At 36.0% G+C, this 17500-nt stretch overlaps 1 protein-coding gene across 2 annotated transcripts in view; it reads right to left on the bottom strand.

The window, feature by feature from the left end:
- Positions 1-348: 348 nt before the first annotated feature.
- Positions 349-17500, bottom strand: part of DHX29 (DExH-box helicase 29) — a 55830-nt gene continuing 38678 nt past the window's right edge. Inside the window, exons 15-27 of one of the 2 annotated variants that reach the window (XM_002744966.6) lie at positions 16860-17004; positions 16610-16727; positions 15261-15345; positions 14171-14259; positions 13003-13131; positions 12837-12912; positions 11844-12068; positions 9873-10009; positions 9001-9094; positions 7834-8136; positions 5874-6005; positions 4637-4733; positions 349-643 (exon numbers count right to left, since the gene is read on the bottom strand). In XM_002744966.6, the coding sequence (XP_002745012.3) occupies positions 591-643; positions 4637-4733; positions 5874-6005; positions 7834-8136; positions 9001-9094; positions 9873-10009; positions 11844-12068; positions 12837-12912; positions 13003-13131; positions 14171-14259; positions 15261-15345; positions 16610-16727; positions 16860-17004 (1683 nt within the window). In that variant the 3' untranslated portion in view covers positions 349-590. The remainder of the gene's footprint in view (positions 644-4636; positions 4734-5873; positions 6006-7833; positions 8137-9000; positions 9095-9872; positions 10010-11843; positions 12069-12836; positions 12913-13002; positions 13132-14170; positions 14260-15260; positions 15346-16609; positions 16728-16859; positions 17005-17500) is intronic. The other variant, XR_013532308.1, reaches the window with a different exon arrangement.

Below are 17500 nucleotides of genomic sequence, written 5' to 3'. Positions count from 1 at the left end.
TGTCTTCCAGAACTACATGTTTATGCTTTTTGAAAGTTACTGAAATAGGTGGCATCTATTAATAGTGTACTTATTTAGGTTCTGAAATTGAGTATCAATACTTATTTAGGTTCTGAAATTGAGTATCAAATATTAAATAATTGACTTCTGAAGTTGTTCCTTTTCATGGAAATTTAATTATAATTGGTTTTGGAGATTATTTTCCCTTCTGGGTCTATAGGGTTTAAATTCTGCAGACATCAAGAACTGACAGAAGATGAGGCAGCTACACAGAGAATCACAACATTAAGCTACAGATAACCACAGGCACAGGCCTTGCCCTTAAGGCATACAACGATGCACAAAACGTTGATAATACCAAAGAATTTATTGTAAATGTAGTGGCAAATACATTGAGAATAATCATCATTAAAAAGGAACTAGAAAATTACACGTTTAAAATATGTGCTTTTTTCCCACCACCTTTAAGTTAATGGCTAGTACCAACATTTTTAAGTAATGAAATACTTAATGTGATGGTCCATTTTCAGATAATTTCATGACTCTATCTTCACCTTAATTTTTAAAGTGGTTGACCATGAATTTCAATTTCAGTTATTCTCCGTTTTTATCAATTCTGTAATGATCTGCAGAATCTTGTCATCTGAGTGGAAGAAAAAAAAAATGCCACAAATAAATGCAACATTGTGTAATTTTCCAATGTATACACATGTAAACAAGAGGTATACATCACTAGATTTTTTTACATTAGAATACAGAATTAACAGCAGTAATATTGTCTATAAAGTATTTTTTGCCCCACATAGATTTTAATTATTGCTGTAGATTATATTATAACTTCTTTGACAAAAGTTAACGTTTTGAAAAAAGATAACATTTGTATAGGCTAAATCCCAAAGAGGTAATATGATGTGAACTGTTACTTCTTTATAAGGAATTACAAATTTTATTATATAAAAATTCCTTGAAGGAAGTAAGTTTCTCAGCTTTTTCACTTGGCTGAAATATACTGAAGGCTCTACTGACTCTTCAGTGTTCCTTAGAGTATAGCAGAATTTCCAAAGCATGAGCAAGGAAGAAAGAACTGTTACCAGTTTCTCCACGTTTAGTCCAAAGGAAACAAAATATTCTAACAGGGAAGCGCTCTTGGAGAGGTGTCAATGGGAAAGTGACAGACCTCTCTATACAACAAAGGAATCGAATACCAATTATTTGACAAACGGAGCAACAGAGGCAGCATTATTTGCTAAAGGGGTTTTGTTAAAACTGCTTCTACTTAATCATTACTCTGAAATTGTGACTTCCTAGGAACCTCATAACCACTCTTTAGATAGTTGTAATTATCCGGGCTGCAAAACTGAAATTTTACATTTACATTAGATACTCAGAGAATGCGCTGGCTTTCAATGGTTGCAATGGTTACAGTGGCATTAGAAACAACAATAACAAAAAAGTTCGAGGGAGGGGAAAAAGAGAGGTCACCTGTGAAACTGGAACAATGGCAGGTCTAGAAACAACGTTTTTGTTTGTTATTTTTTAAGAGATGGGGTCTTAAGCCAGGCGCGGTGGCTCACGCCTGCAATCCTAGCACTTTGGGAGGCCAAGGTGGGTGGATCACGAGGTCAGGAGTTCGAGACCAGTCTGGCCAACATAGTGAAACCCCATCTCTACTAAAAATACAAAAAATTAGCTGGGTGTGGTGGTGTGCACCTGCAATGCCAGCTGCTCAGGAGGCTGAGGCAGGAGAATTGTATGAACTTGGGTGGTGGCGATTGCAGTGAGCTGAGATCACACCACTGCACTCCAGCTGGGGTGACAGTGTGAGATTCCATCTCAGAAAAAAAAAAGAGAGAGAGAGAGAGAGATGGGGTTTCACTCTCGCCTAGGCTGGAGTGCAGTGGTGTGATCACAGCTTATTGCACCTCTGAACTCCTGGGCTCAAGCCATCTTCCCATCTCAGCCCTCTGAGTAGCAGGGATTACAGGCACAAGCCACTATACCTGGCTCCAAGAACCATGATTTTTTTAACTGAGGAAAACAGAGTAAATAAAGTGTAAGAGTAAGTTAAATTACTTATTTTTCAAATGTTTGGCATTCTATTACAACTTTTCGTTATAAATCCAAGAGAGGGCACTAACGTATTTCATCCTTCCTCCCAAGTCAAAAGTATACATTATGCCCAATGGTAAGTTCTGCTCTCTTTTATGGTAAAGGAAACACTGATATCATTCCAAAAATTCATTTTGCTTAAAAGTTGAGGTTCAATATATACTTTATGAAATATAATTACTTCTAATGACAAAGTTGTAATGCACAAAGCTCCCTGAGAAAAGAGCCCACATGTCTTAATATGTTAAGACTTATCTGTTTCCAGCAATATAGGAAAATTAATACATTTTAATGCTTATACATTCATATTTAGTTATACAAATAAACACAGAGTATGACGCTTCATGGTAGCAGAACTAGATCAGTAGCTCCCCCAACTTGCCTGACTGTTGAGAATAAACTGGGGATACTTTGTTCAGTACAATCGTACTGAAGTCACTGATCAATTCTTAACATTAAAAGGACAACCAAATTTAAGTGCTCCCTGATGTGACACAATGGGAAGACTATAGCACCAACTAGAAAGTATTAGTTTCCTCAAAACTTGATTCTAATCATACCTCCAAATACAACTACCAGTTTATAGGAAATACAGGAAATAGAGTACATGTTAGATCACGAGTATGCAACTAACCAAACCCTAAATGTGGGACATTCTACCAGAAAAACAACCCAGTTTATTAAAAATAATTAACTGCATTTAAAAAGGGGATAGTCTTAGAGGGGAAGTGTTACAGAATAAAAGAATTAAAAAATAATACAGCCACAGGTCTCTCCCATAGAGATCAGTATGTCTAGGGTATGTCTCCCATAGAGATCAGTATGTCTTTAGACCCTGTATTCTTTGCAACTGCCAGGATAATTTTGATGATTTGGCAAGTTTGAGAAACACTGCACTGGGCAAACTGCAAACTCAGGAGTTCATTTCAGATTTATCTCTTATTTTTGGATATGAAGTCTTGCTCTGTCACCCAGAAAGGAGTGTAGATACTTGCCCTAGCCTCCCAAGTAGCTGAGTAAACAGGCACATATCACCAGGCCTGGCTAATTTTTTTTTAATTGTTTGTAGAGATGGCGCCTCCCTACGTTACCCAGGCTGCTCTTGAACTCCTGGCCTCAAGTGATGCTCCTGCCTCAGCCTCCCAAAGTGGTGGGCTTACAGGCAGAGTTACCATGCCTGGCTCATTTCAGATTTCTGTTGAAGGAGAATGTGTTTATTTTATACAGAGAAACAGCTCTGCATTTGAAAGAAACATGATGGAAAAACCATGCTGAAATAAACCTGACAGAAAGTCCCTAAATCATACACACACATACACAAATACATATACACAATATACATATATTTCTTAGAGACAGAGATATGTTGTCCAGGCTGGACTTTAACTCCTGGGGCAAGCAATCTTCCCACCTCAGCCTTCCAGGTAGTTGGAACTACAGGCATAGGCCACCATGCTTGGCTTATTAGTTTTTTTAGTAGTTTAGTTAGTAAACTATGTCACCAGTTTACTAACATGCCAATAAGTAGCAAAGTTTACTATGCTCAGTTTTATTAACCTTTTTTTTCTATGAAATGGCTAGAAGTTTAGAAATGAAGTTTAAAAGAGACAGGAGTAAACTAAACCTTAGGAGGATAATTAGGTTGTGAATAATCACTAACTGAGGTTGACGGAATTCAGCATAAAATAGATGGAATCTTTAAGATTTCAGTATGCTGGCTGAGTGCGGTGGCTCATGCCTGTAATCCCAGCACTTTGGGAGGCTGAGGTCAGTGGATCACAAGGTCAAGAGATCGAGACCATCCCGGCCAATATGGCGAAATCCCATCTCTACTAAAAATACAAAAAACGGCACATGCCTGTAATCCCAGCTACCTGGGAGGCTGAGGCAGGAGAATCTCTTGAACCGAGGAGGCAGTGGTTGCAGTGAGCCGAGAATGTGCCATTGCACTCCAGCCTGGGCAACAAGAGCAAAACTCTGTCTCAAAAAAAAAACCAAAACCAAAAAAAGATTTCAGTGTGCTTTAGTATATTCCAATGTTACAAAAAAAAAAATAATGATTTGTAGAATATTTCAGATTTTCTCTTAGAAGGTTTTTTTTTTTTTTTGAGACAGAATTTCACTTTTGTGTCCCAGGCTGGAGTGCAATGGCGTAATCTCGGCTTACTGTAACCTCTGCCTCCCAGGTTCAAGCAATTCTCCTGCCTTAGCTTCCTGAGAAGCTGGGATTACAGGTGCCTGCCACCATGCCCAGCTGATTTTTAAAATATATTTAGTAGAGACAGGGTTTCACCATATTGGCCAGGCTGGTCTTGAACTCCTGACCTCAGGTGATCTGCCCGCCTTGGCCTCCCAAAGTGCTAGTATTATAGGCATGAGCCACCACACCCGGCCTCTTAGAAAGTTTTTCCACGCATTAATACATAGGTACATGTACCTATGTATCTATGTGTATATGTATGTGTATATATGTACATATATGTGTATGTGTACACTGTCTTTCACTTACAGTAAAGCAAACACTTACTTTCAAGGGACATCTTTGGATTTTCCAGCTTTTTTCTTAAAACAGAATCAATAAGAACTCTCAGCTGCTTGAAAATGACAGCTATCTTAACAGGGGCCTGTTAAGAGGAGATGAAAAAATAGACAAAGTCAATCCAGGGGAGTGTGCATATGTTTAAGTAAATCAAGGTAAGCATATATACCTTACAATCTGCCTTAGCACATCTTGCTTTTAATGGAAAACACAATGGGAAAAATACAGACAAATTATTTCTGCTAGCTAAGCATGCAAACCTCTTAGTTTCCTTATTAAATCTGATAATTCTTCCCAAAATAAGGCAAATATTACTCCAATAATTGTTTTCTTCTCTATTTATATCAACTCTGTGTAAGTTAAGACTACAATTTTGGGGAGGGAAATATTTTTAAACAGCTTTATTGAGATATAACTTACCATGAAAACTCATTTTCACTAATTTCAATAGCTTTTAGTAAATTTATAGAGTTGTGCATCCATCACAAACCAGTTATAAAACATTTCCACCTCCCCAGCTTCTTTGCACAAACTGCATATAATTGTTAGCTGCATTTAAAATTCACCTCTCCATTCCTAGACAAACAGCTATCATAGAATAACCTAACAGAATGTAATAGGTTTGCTTCATTTAAGCTAGTCAATCTTGATGAGAGTACAGAGAAACAGATAAAACTTATTGCCAGAAATAAGCAAGGTTGGTCTAGTCTTTCCAGAGAAGAATTCAACAGAATGAATTATAAACTATCAATCTGTTTGGTCTTTTTATTCCACAATATAGTAGAATGAGAATAAATTTGGGTATCAAATAGTCCTATATCTGAATCTTGCTCTGTCAGTAACAATCCATGTAAATCTTGGGAAAATTATTTAATTTCTCACTGTGTTTGAGTCTTTATTTATATAAAAGAAACTACAGAAATTATCTAACAAGGTTGTTAGGATATTAATTTGGGAAAATCCATATAAAGTTAACTATTGAAGTACCCAACACATAGAAAGCTAGAATTGTTATTAGTAATAAATAGAATTTGTAATAGCAATGTAATTTGATTTTCAAATTTATAGATTTGAAACCACAGAGGCAAGATAAAATAAGGAATTATTCTACTTTAAGTCATATTTTAGGAAGAAATTATGTGAACTCCAATAAAATTTTAAAAAGTGTACCTCAATGGTACTGGAAGTTGAAAATTTTAATAATAAAATCAGTTGTACTATATACCTGAAAATAGATCCAGCCATCAATAGAAAGAAGACGTTCTCTGTGTTGAACTTCTATATCACCACCAAAAAGTAAAACTGGAAAAGGGGTTATTAGGGTAGTTTCTCTCAAATATACTCTCGCATACCTTATCTAGAGGGGAAAAAGGGAGGAATAACTTCAAAATACAGAAATAGAACGAAGTCATTTATCTTTTTCAAGTAAGCATTTTTCTACAATTTGTTAAACATCACATTTTAAGCCAAGAGTTTTTTTAAAGCTATGGTTTCATTTTCTTATGTGCATAATTTGTCAATTTTATAATAATTACTGTTACCACCTGTGTATTTATACTATGAAAAGGCATTTGAAATATTATTTCTAAGGCTGAGTTATATGCTTTGAACATAAAGGAAACTAGGTACAAGCCAATTTTATAATGCTAATGATCTTGAATAATTAATGTTAAAATTATGATTAATTTTCAGTTTCTGGTTCTTATACCAATGTTCAGCTTTGGGTGCCAATCAGTAATTTCTCATGTTTTGCATTTAAGTTTGATAAATGTTGAGAGTTATTCAAACCAGTGATTGAAATAACAGATCTTTATTACTTTAAAGGTCAAGAAACAAAATGGAGGCACTCTTTGTAAAGGGAGAAGAAATATGTTTCAATTTTTTATGTTCCCTTTTCTTCTCATACTGCTTAAAAATGTGTGAATATAAGATAGGTAACAAAAACCCAAAATATGAAGAGAAAATGCCAACTTAACCTTCACAATATGTTAAAAAATAAGAAAATGGAGTGGTCGGAGAGGATGTGGAGAAATAGGAACACTTTTACACTTTGGTGGGAACATAAATTAGTTTAACCAATGTGGAAGACAGTGTGGTGCTTCCTCAAGGACCTAGAAATAGAAATTCCATTTGACCCGGCAATCCCATTACTGGGTATATACCCAAAGGATTATAAATCATTCTATTATAAAGACACATGCACACTTATGTTCATAGTGGCACTGTTTACAATAGCAAAGATCCGGAACCAACCCATATGCCCATTGACAATAGACTGGACAAGGAAAATGTGGCACATATACACCATGGAATACTATGCAGCCACAAAAATGATGAGTTTGTGTCCTTTGTAGGGACATGGATGAATCTGGAAACCATAATTCTCAGCAAACTGACACAAGAACAGAAAATCAAACACTGAATGTTCTCACTCATAGGCAGGTGTTGAACAATGAGAACACATGGACACAGGGAGGGGAGCATCACACACTCGGGTCTGTTGGGAGGGTGCCAAGGGAGGGACAGCTGTGGGGGAGGGATAACATGGGGAGAAATGCCAGATGTAGGTGATGGGGGGATGGAGGCAGCAAACCACATTGCCATGTGTGCACCTATGCAACAATCCTGCATGACCTGCACATGAACCCAGAACCTAAAGTACAATTAAAAAAAAAAAAAAAGAAAAGAAAATGCACTAGTCATGAAGCTTCAATTCAAAAGGTTGACTGTTTTTATTATAATCTATAAATATTTGCTATTAAATAATCTCAGGTGATACTGTGACCAAAACTGTTGCAAATCATCCACAGTTCTAATACACCATCCAACATCCCTTTATATGGAAACAGCACATACAACTTGTCTTTTATTCCCTTCTGAGACAGCACCTTTTAATGAAATACTCAAGGACTGATACATTAATAAGCAACATCGATTTGCTATTACTGCCTTTACTCCAAGTAAAAGAAATGATAGGCAGAGTAGAAAGCTTACTATTTTTTTTAAGAGAAAATAAGCATTCTTTTGTTTGAGAAGCTATGTGCATCTTGATTTCAAATATTAACAAAAAATGAATAGCTTCAATTTGAGAAGCAAATAAAATACCTGTTAGTGCATCCTAACTTGTTATGAACGACTTCTAGAATAACGCTCTGAATACTGGAATTTAAGCATGAGTGATTTACCTTTTCCTGGTATAAGAGCCATCCATGAGTTTGCAAATCTCGATTTACTGAGGATGGATGTACTTGTGCTTTGCCTTGGGCTGTCTCCACAACGCAAGCCAGTTTTTCTGTAACATCCACTGATTTTGTATAGATTATTTTCCCCACATTGTCATATAGTCCAGCCACCAGTACAGCTTTAAGAAGGGCAATTTCTTGGAAAGAGAGGGTCTGTGAGGCTCTGTTTCCTTCCCAGCTGGTAGTGGTTGTGGAAGATGAAAATCCTGCTGCCTTAACCAACTTGATTAACTCCTGCTTTACATCCTAGATTGGTTTATGTTAAAAACAGAAATAATCAAATGTGATTAGAGAAATTTCCAAATAACATTGTAATTTATATTAATGCTTCCTATAAAAATTGACAGGATACTAATGATTATTTACCTAACTATAGCCCAAATTACCTTAGGGAAGAAAAAAAATGATACTGGAAAGTCAAGAATTAAAATCAGCTATTCACTCCACCCTAAGACTTTAGATGTCTCAAAACCTAAGAATGTCTAAAATTTGAGCTCAAGAAAAATGTGTCTGAACATATTTTCATTCACAACATCTACTTCCACAGTAGCTCTCCTTTTTCTCTGGAGATTTCTACTCAATGAGGATGGTCAACACTGAGAAATAATTGACAGAGAAATCTTGATCCTAGACTGCAAAGTACCTTCTTCATTTGTCTTTGGAACTTGAACTACTGGGCTCAAGCAATCCTCCTACCTTGGCCTCCTGAGAAGCTGGGACTACAGGCATGTGCTATCATGCTCACTTAATGTTTTTATTTTGGTGGAGCTGGGGTCTCACTATGTTGCCCAGGCTGGTCTCAAACCCTTGGCCTGAAGCCATCTTCCTGCTTCCGCCTCTCAAAGCACTGGGATTATAGGCATGAGCCACTCTTTTTAATCATGTCTTGAACATATTATGATTATTAAATATTATTTTAAATCACTGTATAATACATACAAGTTACTTGCTGGAAGAAACAAGTCAAGTACAATCACAAATGTACTAATTCAATAAATGTTTATTAAACCCTTACTATGTGTCAAGTATTTTCCTAGGCATTCTTTTTTCCAAAATAAACTTATTATAGTTATCCATGACTCTGAGTGAGAGACCTATGTTAAGAATTACCTCTAGGGTTAACAGTGATGTTCTATTAAGAAAGTTCCTCCGGCAATATGTGATTTCAGAACGATAGCCTCCTTCTTGTCTTGCTTTCTTCCATCTAGATAAATAAAATGTCAATCAATGAGTAAAGTTCACCATGTTCTCTTTCCAAACTCTTTTTCTGAGCCAGTAACCAAAGTAAGATTTAATTAAATTATAATTTAAAAAGAGGTGGGATCTTGCTTGTTGTAGCAACCACCAATTGTATATAAGAATATTAACATTGGCCGGGCGCGGTGGCTCAAGCCTGTAATCCCAGCACTTTGGGAGGCCTAGGCGGGTGGATCATGAGGTCAAGAGATTGAGACCATCCTGGTCAAAATGGTGAAACCCTGTCTCTACTAAAAATACAAAAAATTAGCTGGGCATGGTGACACGTGCCTGTAATCCCAGCTACTCAGGAGGCTGAGGCAGGAGAATTGCCTGAACCCAGGAGGCGGAGGTTGCGGTGAGCCAAGATCACGCCATTGCACTCCAGACTGGGTAACAAGAGCGAAACTCCGTCTCAAAAAAAAAAGAATATTAACATTAGCAGATCTGTTAACAGATCTGTTAACAGATATTAAAATTAACTGATATTTTCTGTTTAACAGTAAATTATTAAGTTACTTCAAATATGAGTTAATATACATATGATACCAAATATATTATTCTTAAGTTTTAGGAAGGATTATAAAGCACATGAATCTCTAATATAATTATACCTTGACAGATGAAATAACTAAAAATAAATTTAAACCTGAGATGTACAGTTTTAATGAGTCAAAGGTAATATTTTGTAAAGTAAATAACCTCAAGTAATTGGCTTATTGGTAACAGCCAGATTATGTTTTTACCCTAGATATGCATTGTAGATCGTCAGGTGGTCTGAATCCGCCACAGCCAAAGCTGATTTTGCAAGATCTGCTTCATCTTTTCGACCAATTGGTGTGGTAAAAGGAGACTTCTCTGTCATAACTGCAGCTAGTGTTGCCTATCCATAAATGACAAAACAATTTGTCATTAAAGAGCTATCCAGTGAAAGTTAACTTATAAAAGAAAGCCAATCATAAAACAATCATACTTTAAGTTGCCCTTTTCAATACTTTTATTATCATGTTTTACTATAGCTAACTATATTTTCATTTTAAATAGTTATTTTTTGTTTCATTTTAAGGAATTTCAGAAATATATCCCTTTACTTTTAAGCCCTTTCTATGAGGCAAGGAGGTAATTATCACCAGAATCAGATAAAAAAAACTGAACATTTGTATAAATGATTTATAGTCTGTCATACAGTTAGAGGCAATCTTGGAATCATAACTCAGTTATCTTGACTCCAAGACTGCTGAATTTCCACTCTTAGTCTGCAATGATCTTTAAAAATAATCTGGACTACATAACAATCCATTTGTTGTTGTAGGTTTTCAGATAAACTACCATGGGTATTTAATTCTGATAAATATCTATTTTGAATACTAAAGAGAGACTAGAGTAATAAGTCACATTTTCTTCATTCTGTTTTTATTTTTATTTTTTTATTTTTTAGAGACAGGATCTTGTTCTGTTGCTTAGGCTGGGGTGCAGTGGCAATCATTAGCTCACTGCCCCCTCCTACTCCTAGGCTCTAGCAATCCTCCTACCTCAGCCTCCTGAATAGCTGGGTCTAGAGGGGTGCACCACCATGGCTGGCTAATTTTTTTATCTTAAATTTTGCAGAGTCAAGGTCTCATTAATTTGCCCAGGCTTCCATTCTGTTTTTAAATAGCCTTTATTGGTAATCCCAGAAAAGGCCATAGCTTGATAAAGCTGCAACGTTGGAATGGCACAGCAAGCATATGTGCCCAGAGACTCAGACAGATGCACAGAATTTGTTAATTCTGAGATAATTTGAGAAAAGAGAACTCTGCTAATTATTGGCTCAGAGAGCCTAAAAAAGGGAAGAAAAAAGTTTTTAATTTTACTTTTCAAAGTCTGTATTCAAAGCTTCCTAAAAATCATCCACTACATATTCCATTAAATATTTCAAGTGGGTCAAAAACAAAAGTTTAGACAAGCCAAAATCACTCACAAAATAGTACCTACAGTACACTTAAGTAAATGGATGAACAGATTTTCAAGTATATAAATATAAAAAGTTAAATATTATATTTAAAAATTCTTATCCAACCTGGACAACATGGAGAAACCCCATCTCTACTAAAAATGCAAAAATTAGCCAGGTATGGTGGCACACACCTATAATACCAGCTACTTGGGAGGCTGAGGCATGAATCCCTTGAACCTGGGAGGTAGAGGTTGCAGTGAGCCTAGATTGTGTCACTGCACTCCAGCCTGGGCAACAGTGCCAGATCCTGTCTCAAAAAAAAAAAAAAAAATTCTTATCAAGCATTCAGGCCCTCTGGGTTTTAATGTTAGCATAGACATTCTATTTAGTTAAAAAAATTTTTATTTAAAAATTGTTTCCAGGCCGGGCGCGTTGGCTCAAGCCTGTAATCCCAGCACTTTGGGAGGCTGAGGCGGGTGGATCCCAAGGTCAAGATATCGAGACCATCCTGGTCAACATGGTGAAACCCCGTCTCTACTAAAAATACAAAAAATTAGCTGGGCATGGTGGCGCGTGCCTCAGGAGGCTGAGGCAGGAGCATTGCCTGAACCCAGGAGGCGGAGGTTGCGGTTAGCCTAGATCACGCCATTGCACTCCAGCCTGAGCCTGGGTAAGAAGAGCAAAACTCCGTCTCAAAAAAAAAAAAAAATTATTTCCAAACTTGTAATTTCCTAGTCAAAGGATATTTAAAGTAAAGTAGCAGCAGCATTGTTTGATTTACCACTGGGTCAAGGCAGCCAAATATGGCACCGAAAATAAGCATCTTGCCAATCTTGACATTCACAGGTAAAGCTGCAAGGTGTTGGCCCAAAGGAGTCAGTTTAGGCTCATTTAGTTCACAGGCTCCAATTCTTCGTAGCAAATTCATTGCATTGCTGATCACTTGGAGCTGAGGAGGATCTAAGGCTTTGGAGAGGAAATCTTCAGGAGAACCAAGATTACATTTCTGCAGATTAAAAAAGTAATAAAATTGGTATGAAATCAAAGAATTAACACTACCAACGAGATGGTATTAGAACTAATCTGACTTCAGTAAAATTTTGAGCAAGGAGGGTAAAATGCGTAGTAGGACTATCCTGTTATTTTTCTTATAATGGGGGTCAGAGGAGTTGGGGGGGAAGACTGTATGAGTGTATGTGTGTGTTTGGGTGGGGAAGGAATAAGGATTAGGTTTTTCAGTCAACATTTTTAGTTTCTTCATTCCTGATTCTGACAGAGTCAAAAAGACTCTGTCAAAAAGATATTATAGATCTTTCGGTCTAAGAAGACCTTCATCTAGGTCAGGGTTTCTCAGTCTCATTACTACTGATATTTTGGCCTGAATGATTCTTTGTTTCAGGGAGTTGCCCTGTACACTGTCAGATGTTTAGGAGCATCCCAGATCTTTACCTACTAGATACCATTCACCCTCCCTGTCCAACTATGACAACCAAAAATATCTCCTGACATTGCCCAATGTCCCCTGTAGGCAACAGTGCCCCCAGTTGAGAACTATTAGTCTAGGTTATGAGGCTGTATTTTCATCTATAAAGTTTAAGTGTCTAGCAAAATCAAAACAGTGAATTTATTTACATGGATAAGGGCATATATTAAGGAAGATTTAAAAAGTTGAAAATCTAAAGCAATATAAGGTAAGGTAAGTTTAGGTGTTCATTTTTTTTCTTTTCTAGAAAGGGGTGAAGAACAAAATCCATCCAAGTTCCCTTGAGATTACCATAATATGAAGGCATAATTCCTCCAAAGGTACACGTAAGATTTCAGGAACAGAATAATCCATAAAGCCTTCAAATCTGAAAAATAAAGTAATACTAAATACATATTATCAGAAATGTCACACAGTACTAGCTTATATGTTTTACATTTCCAGTGCTATGTCATACCTTTCTCTTGTGTACATTCGGAAGCAGAAGCCATCTCTGACCCGCCCAGCTCTTCCCTGGCGCTGTAAAGCACTGGCTTTACTGACAAACGTCTCGACCAAAGAACTCATCTGACTGCTTTCATGGTACCTGAAGAAATGTTTTGGGAGAGAATATGTAGATAATTGACTTAAGTCAAAATTGGAAAAGCTGGATTTGACTCTTACAGTTCAGTTAAACATAGGCTTAAAAAGTCCATTATGGTGGATGAGTAGTTCTCAAATTATGCTTCATATTTAATTTAGTAAACATTGCATATAAATCTCATACTACAAATTAAAAGTCTGGCAAAAGAAAAACAAATTGTTTAACTTATCCTTTCTCATACTAATCTGATCATAGAATCTTTCTTAAATTTAGTAGAATACTTAATTATACAACAAGAATTCTTTGAAATATTTTGAGAAGTGTTACTGTGAACATTACAATTCAATGTATCTTTCACGATACAGTTAAACCCTGAAAACATTTTCTCTGAAGGTACAATTCAAAGAATCAAGAATCGACTTTCTATTGAATAGTGATACTCTCTTGCAAATATTACTATGGTTTCCTAAAACGGGATAGTGTATATAGATTACAATAAACTACTAAAGGTGGTCTGTCCTATTTATGCAATGTAAACATTATGTATATAGTAGTAACCTTTTCGTTGAAGATTCAGTTACAGTTATCTATTATGTTCCAATTACTGAAATATGTACTTTGAGTTATGAAATTTTCATTTTACCAATTTACAAATGAGGAAACTGATGATTAGAGAGGTTATATTACTTGCTCAAGAGATTTAAATTCAGCTCTTACTTCAAAAGCCACAAAGAATGCTTTTTGTTAAATGTTTTACAAATAAAAGAATCTATAAACATTTATGTTCTGAAAATTTTTCTCGGTACTTTTCTAAAAGTAGCAGTATACTGGTATTACTTAAGGGAAAATCCATGACATGAAATTCTAACATTTACTCTCAGATATTTTTAAATTTCCTATATTTTCTCTAAGGCTTTTGCTTTGGACAGAACTAGGACATTTAGGATTTTCCCTATATGATTTTAGGATTTCTCCCAAGAATTCAAGAGCCCCAAACTCTTTCCAGTTTAGAAATATTTTGATTTGGGAAATTCAGACTTACTTATTTTCTTTTGTTCTTCCAGTATCGATTACAAATACAACATCTGGAATAGTGATGCCTGTCTCTGCAATATTTGTTGCTAAAACAATCTGAAAATATATAAAAAGCTTAAAACATTTAGACTACTTTCAGCAATATACCATTATTTAAATTTCTTAAGATAGTTTGAGCTCATGAAATTTAAAAACTGAATTTCAGTTTCAGTCACAAAAATTTACATTCTATTTGCTATTACTGTATAATTTTAATTTACTGTAATATTATCAGCTTAGCTTACTAATATAAAATATAAATTTTTATTCTAACAAAAATACCATTCCCCTAATTCTAGTCAATCATCTTAAAAATGACATAAGTAGGGGACCAGGCACGGTGGCTCATCTCTGTAATCCCAGTACTTTTTGGGAGGCTGAGGTGGGCAGATCACCTGTGGTCAGGAGTTCGAGACCAACCTGGCCAACATGGCAAAACCAAAACCCCATCTCCCAAAACCCTGTCTCTACTAAAAATACAAAAGTCAGCCAGGTATGGTGGCAGATGTATGTAATCCCAGCTATTTGGGAGGCTGAGGCAGGAGAATTGCTTGAACCTAGGAGGCAGAGATTGCAGTGAGCTGAGATCACATTATTGTACTCCAGTCAGGGCAACAAGAGTGAAACTCCATCTCAAAAGAAAATAGACATAAGTAGGATGGGAAACTGGACAGAGAATGGAGACAGCTTAGCATAACGCTTCACAATTATTAGGAAAAAATCATATTAATGTTGTTGTCCTGTTTCTGTTACTTATTAGCTTTGTGACCTACCTAATGGTTTATGTACTATGAAAATTATCAGAGAGGATCTGCCTAGAGAACAATAAGAATACTCTGAGGATTTAAATATCCAAGTCTCGTATAATGTAAATATTCAAATGCTTGAATAGTAACACTGGGTTCACTCTGATGATGGTAAGCTGCAGAACACTTGGGAGTTGGCAATGTGCTATAAGGCACTTAATGTTAACAACTGTCTTTGATGATAAAAAGTTATACTGCCCTCATGAAGTACTCTCAGGTAACAACATATAAATTTGCTGTACTAAAGTTTACCTTTCTGACTCCTGGAGGAGGAAGTGTGAATGCTGCAGCTTGATCTTGGGTTGAAAGAATAGAATGCAGAGCTATCACTCTATATCTGAAAGTTAAAATCATAGTTCTTAGCAAGAGTTTCTCTTTAGAAGACACTGCAAAGAATAACAAAATTTATTTGCATATAGCAAGCAACTTTAAGATTTTTTATTGTGAAAAATTTAAACATACACAAAAGCTTACAGAACTGTACAGTGAAACCCCATACACATGCATCATAGAGAATATAAACCAATTATATGGATAGGATTAAATTTTTTTAAATGTTCTAATGTTGAAGTTTATATAGTTTACTACAGAAATAATAAACTATATCAGCCGGGCGTGGTGACTCATGCCTGTAATCCCAACACTTTGGGAGGTTGAGACAGGCAGATCACCTGAGGTCAGAAGTTCAAGTCCACCCTGGCCAACATGGTGAAACCCCCACTCTACTAAAAAAAAAAAAAATACAAAAATTAGCTGGGCATGGTGGCGGGTGCCTGTAATCCCAGCTACTTGGGAGGCTGAGGCAGGAGAATCACTTGAACTTGGGAGGCAGAGGTTGCAATGAGGCAAGATTGTGCCAGTGCACTCCAGCCTGGGGTACAGAGCGAGACTCTGACTCACAAAACAAAAATATATTAAAACATATAGTAAACAGCTGATTAAATATATATGGATATAAACTGCAGGTTTTTTTGGAGTTTTGCATGATTCAGCGGGTTAGCAGAAGGGAGTCACCATCTTACTTTTAACCACAGGATTCCCTCTACTTAATCATATTAAGAAGATGAAGCCTACAGGCAGTGGATCACGCCTGTAATCCCAGCACTTTGGGAGGCTGAGGTGAGAAGTTCGCATGAGCCCAAGAGTTTGAGACCAGCTCGCATGAGCTCAAGAGTTTGAGACCAGCCTGGGCAACGGAGGGAGACCTTGTCTCTCTCTACAAAAAAATTTTTTAAAATTAGCTGGGCATAGTGGTGCATGCCTGTGGTCCCAGCTGCTCTGAAGGCTGAAGTGGGAGGACTGCTTGAGCCCAGTAAGTTGAGGCTGAAGGTGCAATTGCCACTGCATGCCAGTCTGGGCAACAGAGAAAGAATCTGTCTCAAAAATAAAATAAAACAGAACAAATGCAGAATATAGTACCTAAAAATTTTTAGTAGATAACATGTTATATTGGAAATGTTTAAAGAAAAAAAATCTTGCTTCACCATAGGTAATTTTAACTAATGGTGAAAAGACTTTGAAAACTCTGATCAAGGGTTTTAATGTACCATATATTTTCCTATTTTAAAACTACCAGGAATGTAATGAAAATGTATAGTTACCGTTCAGAAGAAAATCTTCTATCATTTGATAGAAGATCATACAACTGCTGAATATGAGCAAGCCCTGGTAAAAAGATCAATACTGCTCCTTCAATATTTCTGAATTGGGGACTTTTATCTGAAATTTAAAAAAAGATATAATATTCAAAATAAGAAGATAAGGAACAGCATATAAAATATTAATAAGATCTCCAGCTAGTAGAAATATTTTATCAAGTCAAATGGAGACCCATTAGAAATAGACATATACCTAAATATGCAAGAAGTTCCAAAATGAGATCCAGGTTGATTTTATAAGGATTCATATATAGAATAGCATGCTGAGTACGGCTGCTGTACTTTTGGTAAAATGGATTTAAATCAGCATTTGCTCCAGTCTGAACAGGGATGTATTCCTAAAAGAAATCCAAGCAGAGGAAGCTGAATAAAAATATTAAGTATTTTTATAAGACAAAGAAGGAAAAAAGGAGGTATCTGCATTCATTCAAACCTATATTTTTCTCATTGTCAACATTAGTATTTTGTTAAAATATAGGAAGAGTATAATTTTTAATAGTGGTGGGAGTATCAGAAAGTATCATCTTTCTCCTGTAATTTAATGTCATCCAGCCCTTAGGTATAGCAAAACCTTTTATCTTGGCATATACAGACTAAAAGAATTGTAGAAAAACATACTATGATCATGTATGCATCAATCTGTGGCAACTAAAAAGCAGCCAGGCCAAAGGAAGTCATAACATTAATAAGTAGCTTGTACTTACCTCATTTCTTCTACATTCTACTTTGGCTCCTGAATTCCAATCACATCTTCTGAAATAACTATATTTTTCTAAAGTCTTTCTTTAGTTTGTAATTTTTTACCTCTGGTGTTTTAGGGCAAGATTTTAGTTT

The sequence above is a fragment of the Callithrix jacchus genome, chromosome 2, assembly GCF_049354715.1.
Source record: "Callithrix jacchus isolate 240 chromosome 2, calJac240_pri, whole genome shotgun sequence".
NCBI lineage: Eukaryota > Metazoa > Chordata > Mammalia > Primates > Cebidae > Callithrix > Callithrix jacchus.
The sequence above is the reverse complement of the archived record's forward strand: the minus strand, read 5'-3'. Positions and strand labels throughout refer to the sequence as shown.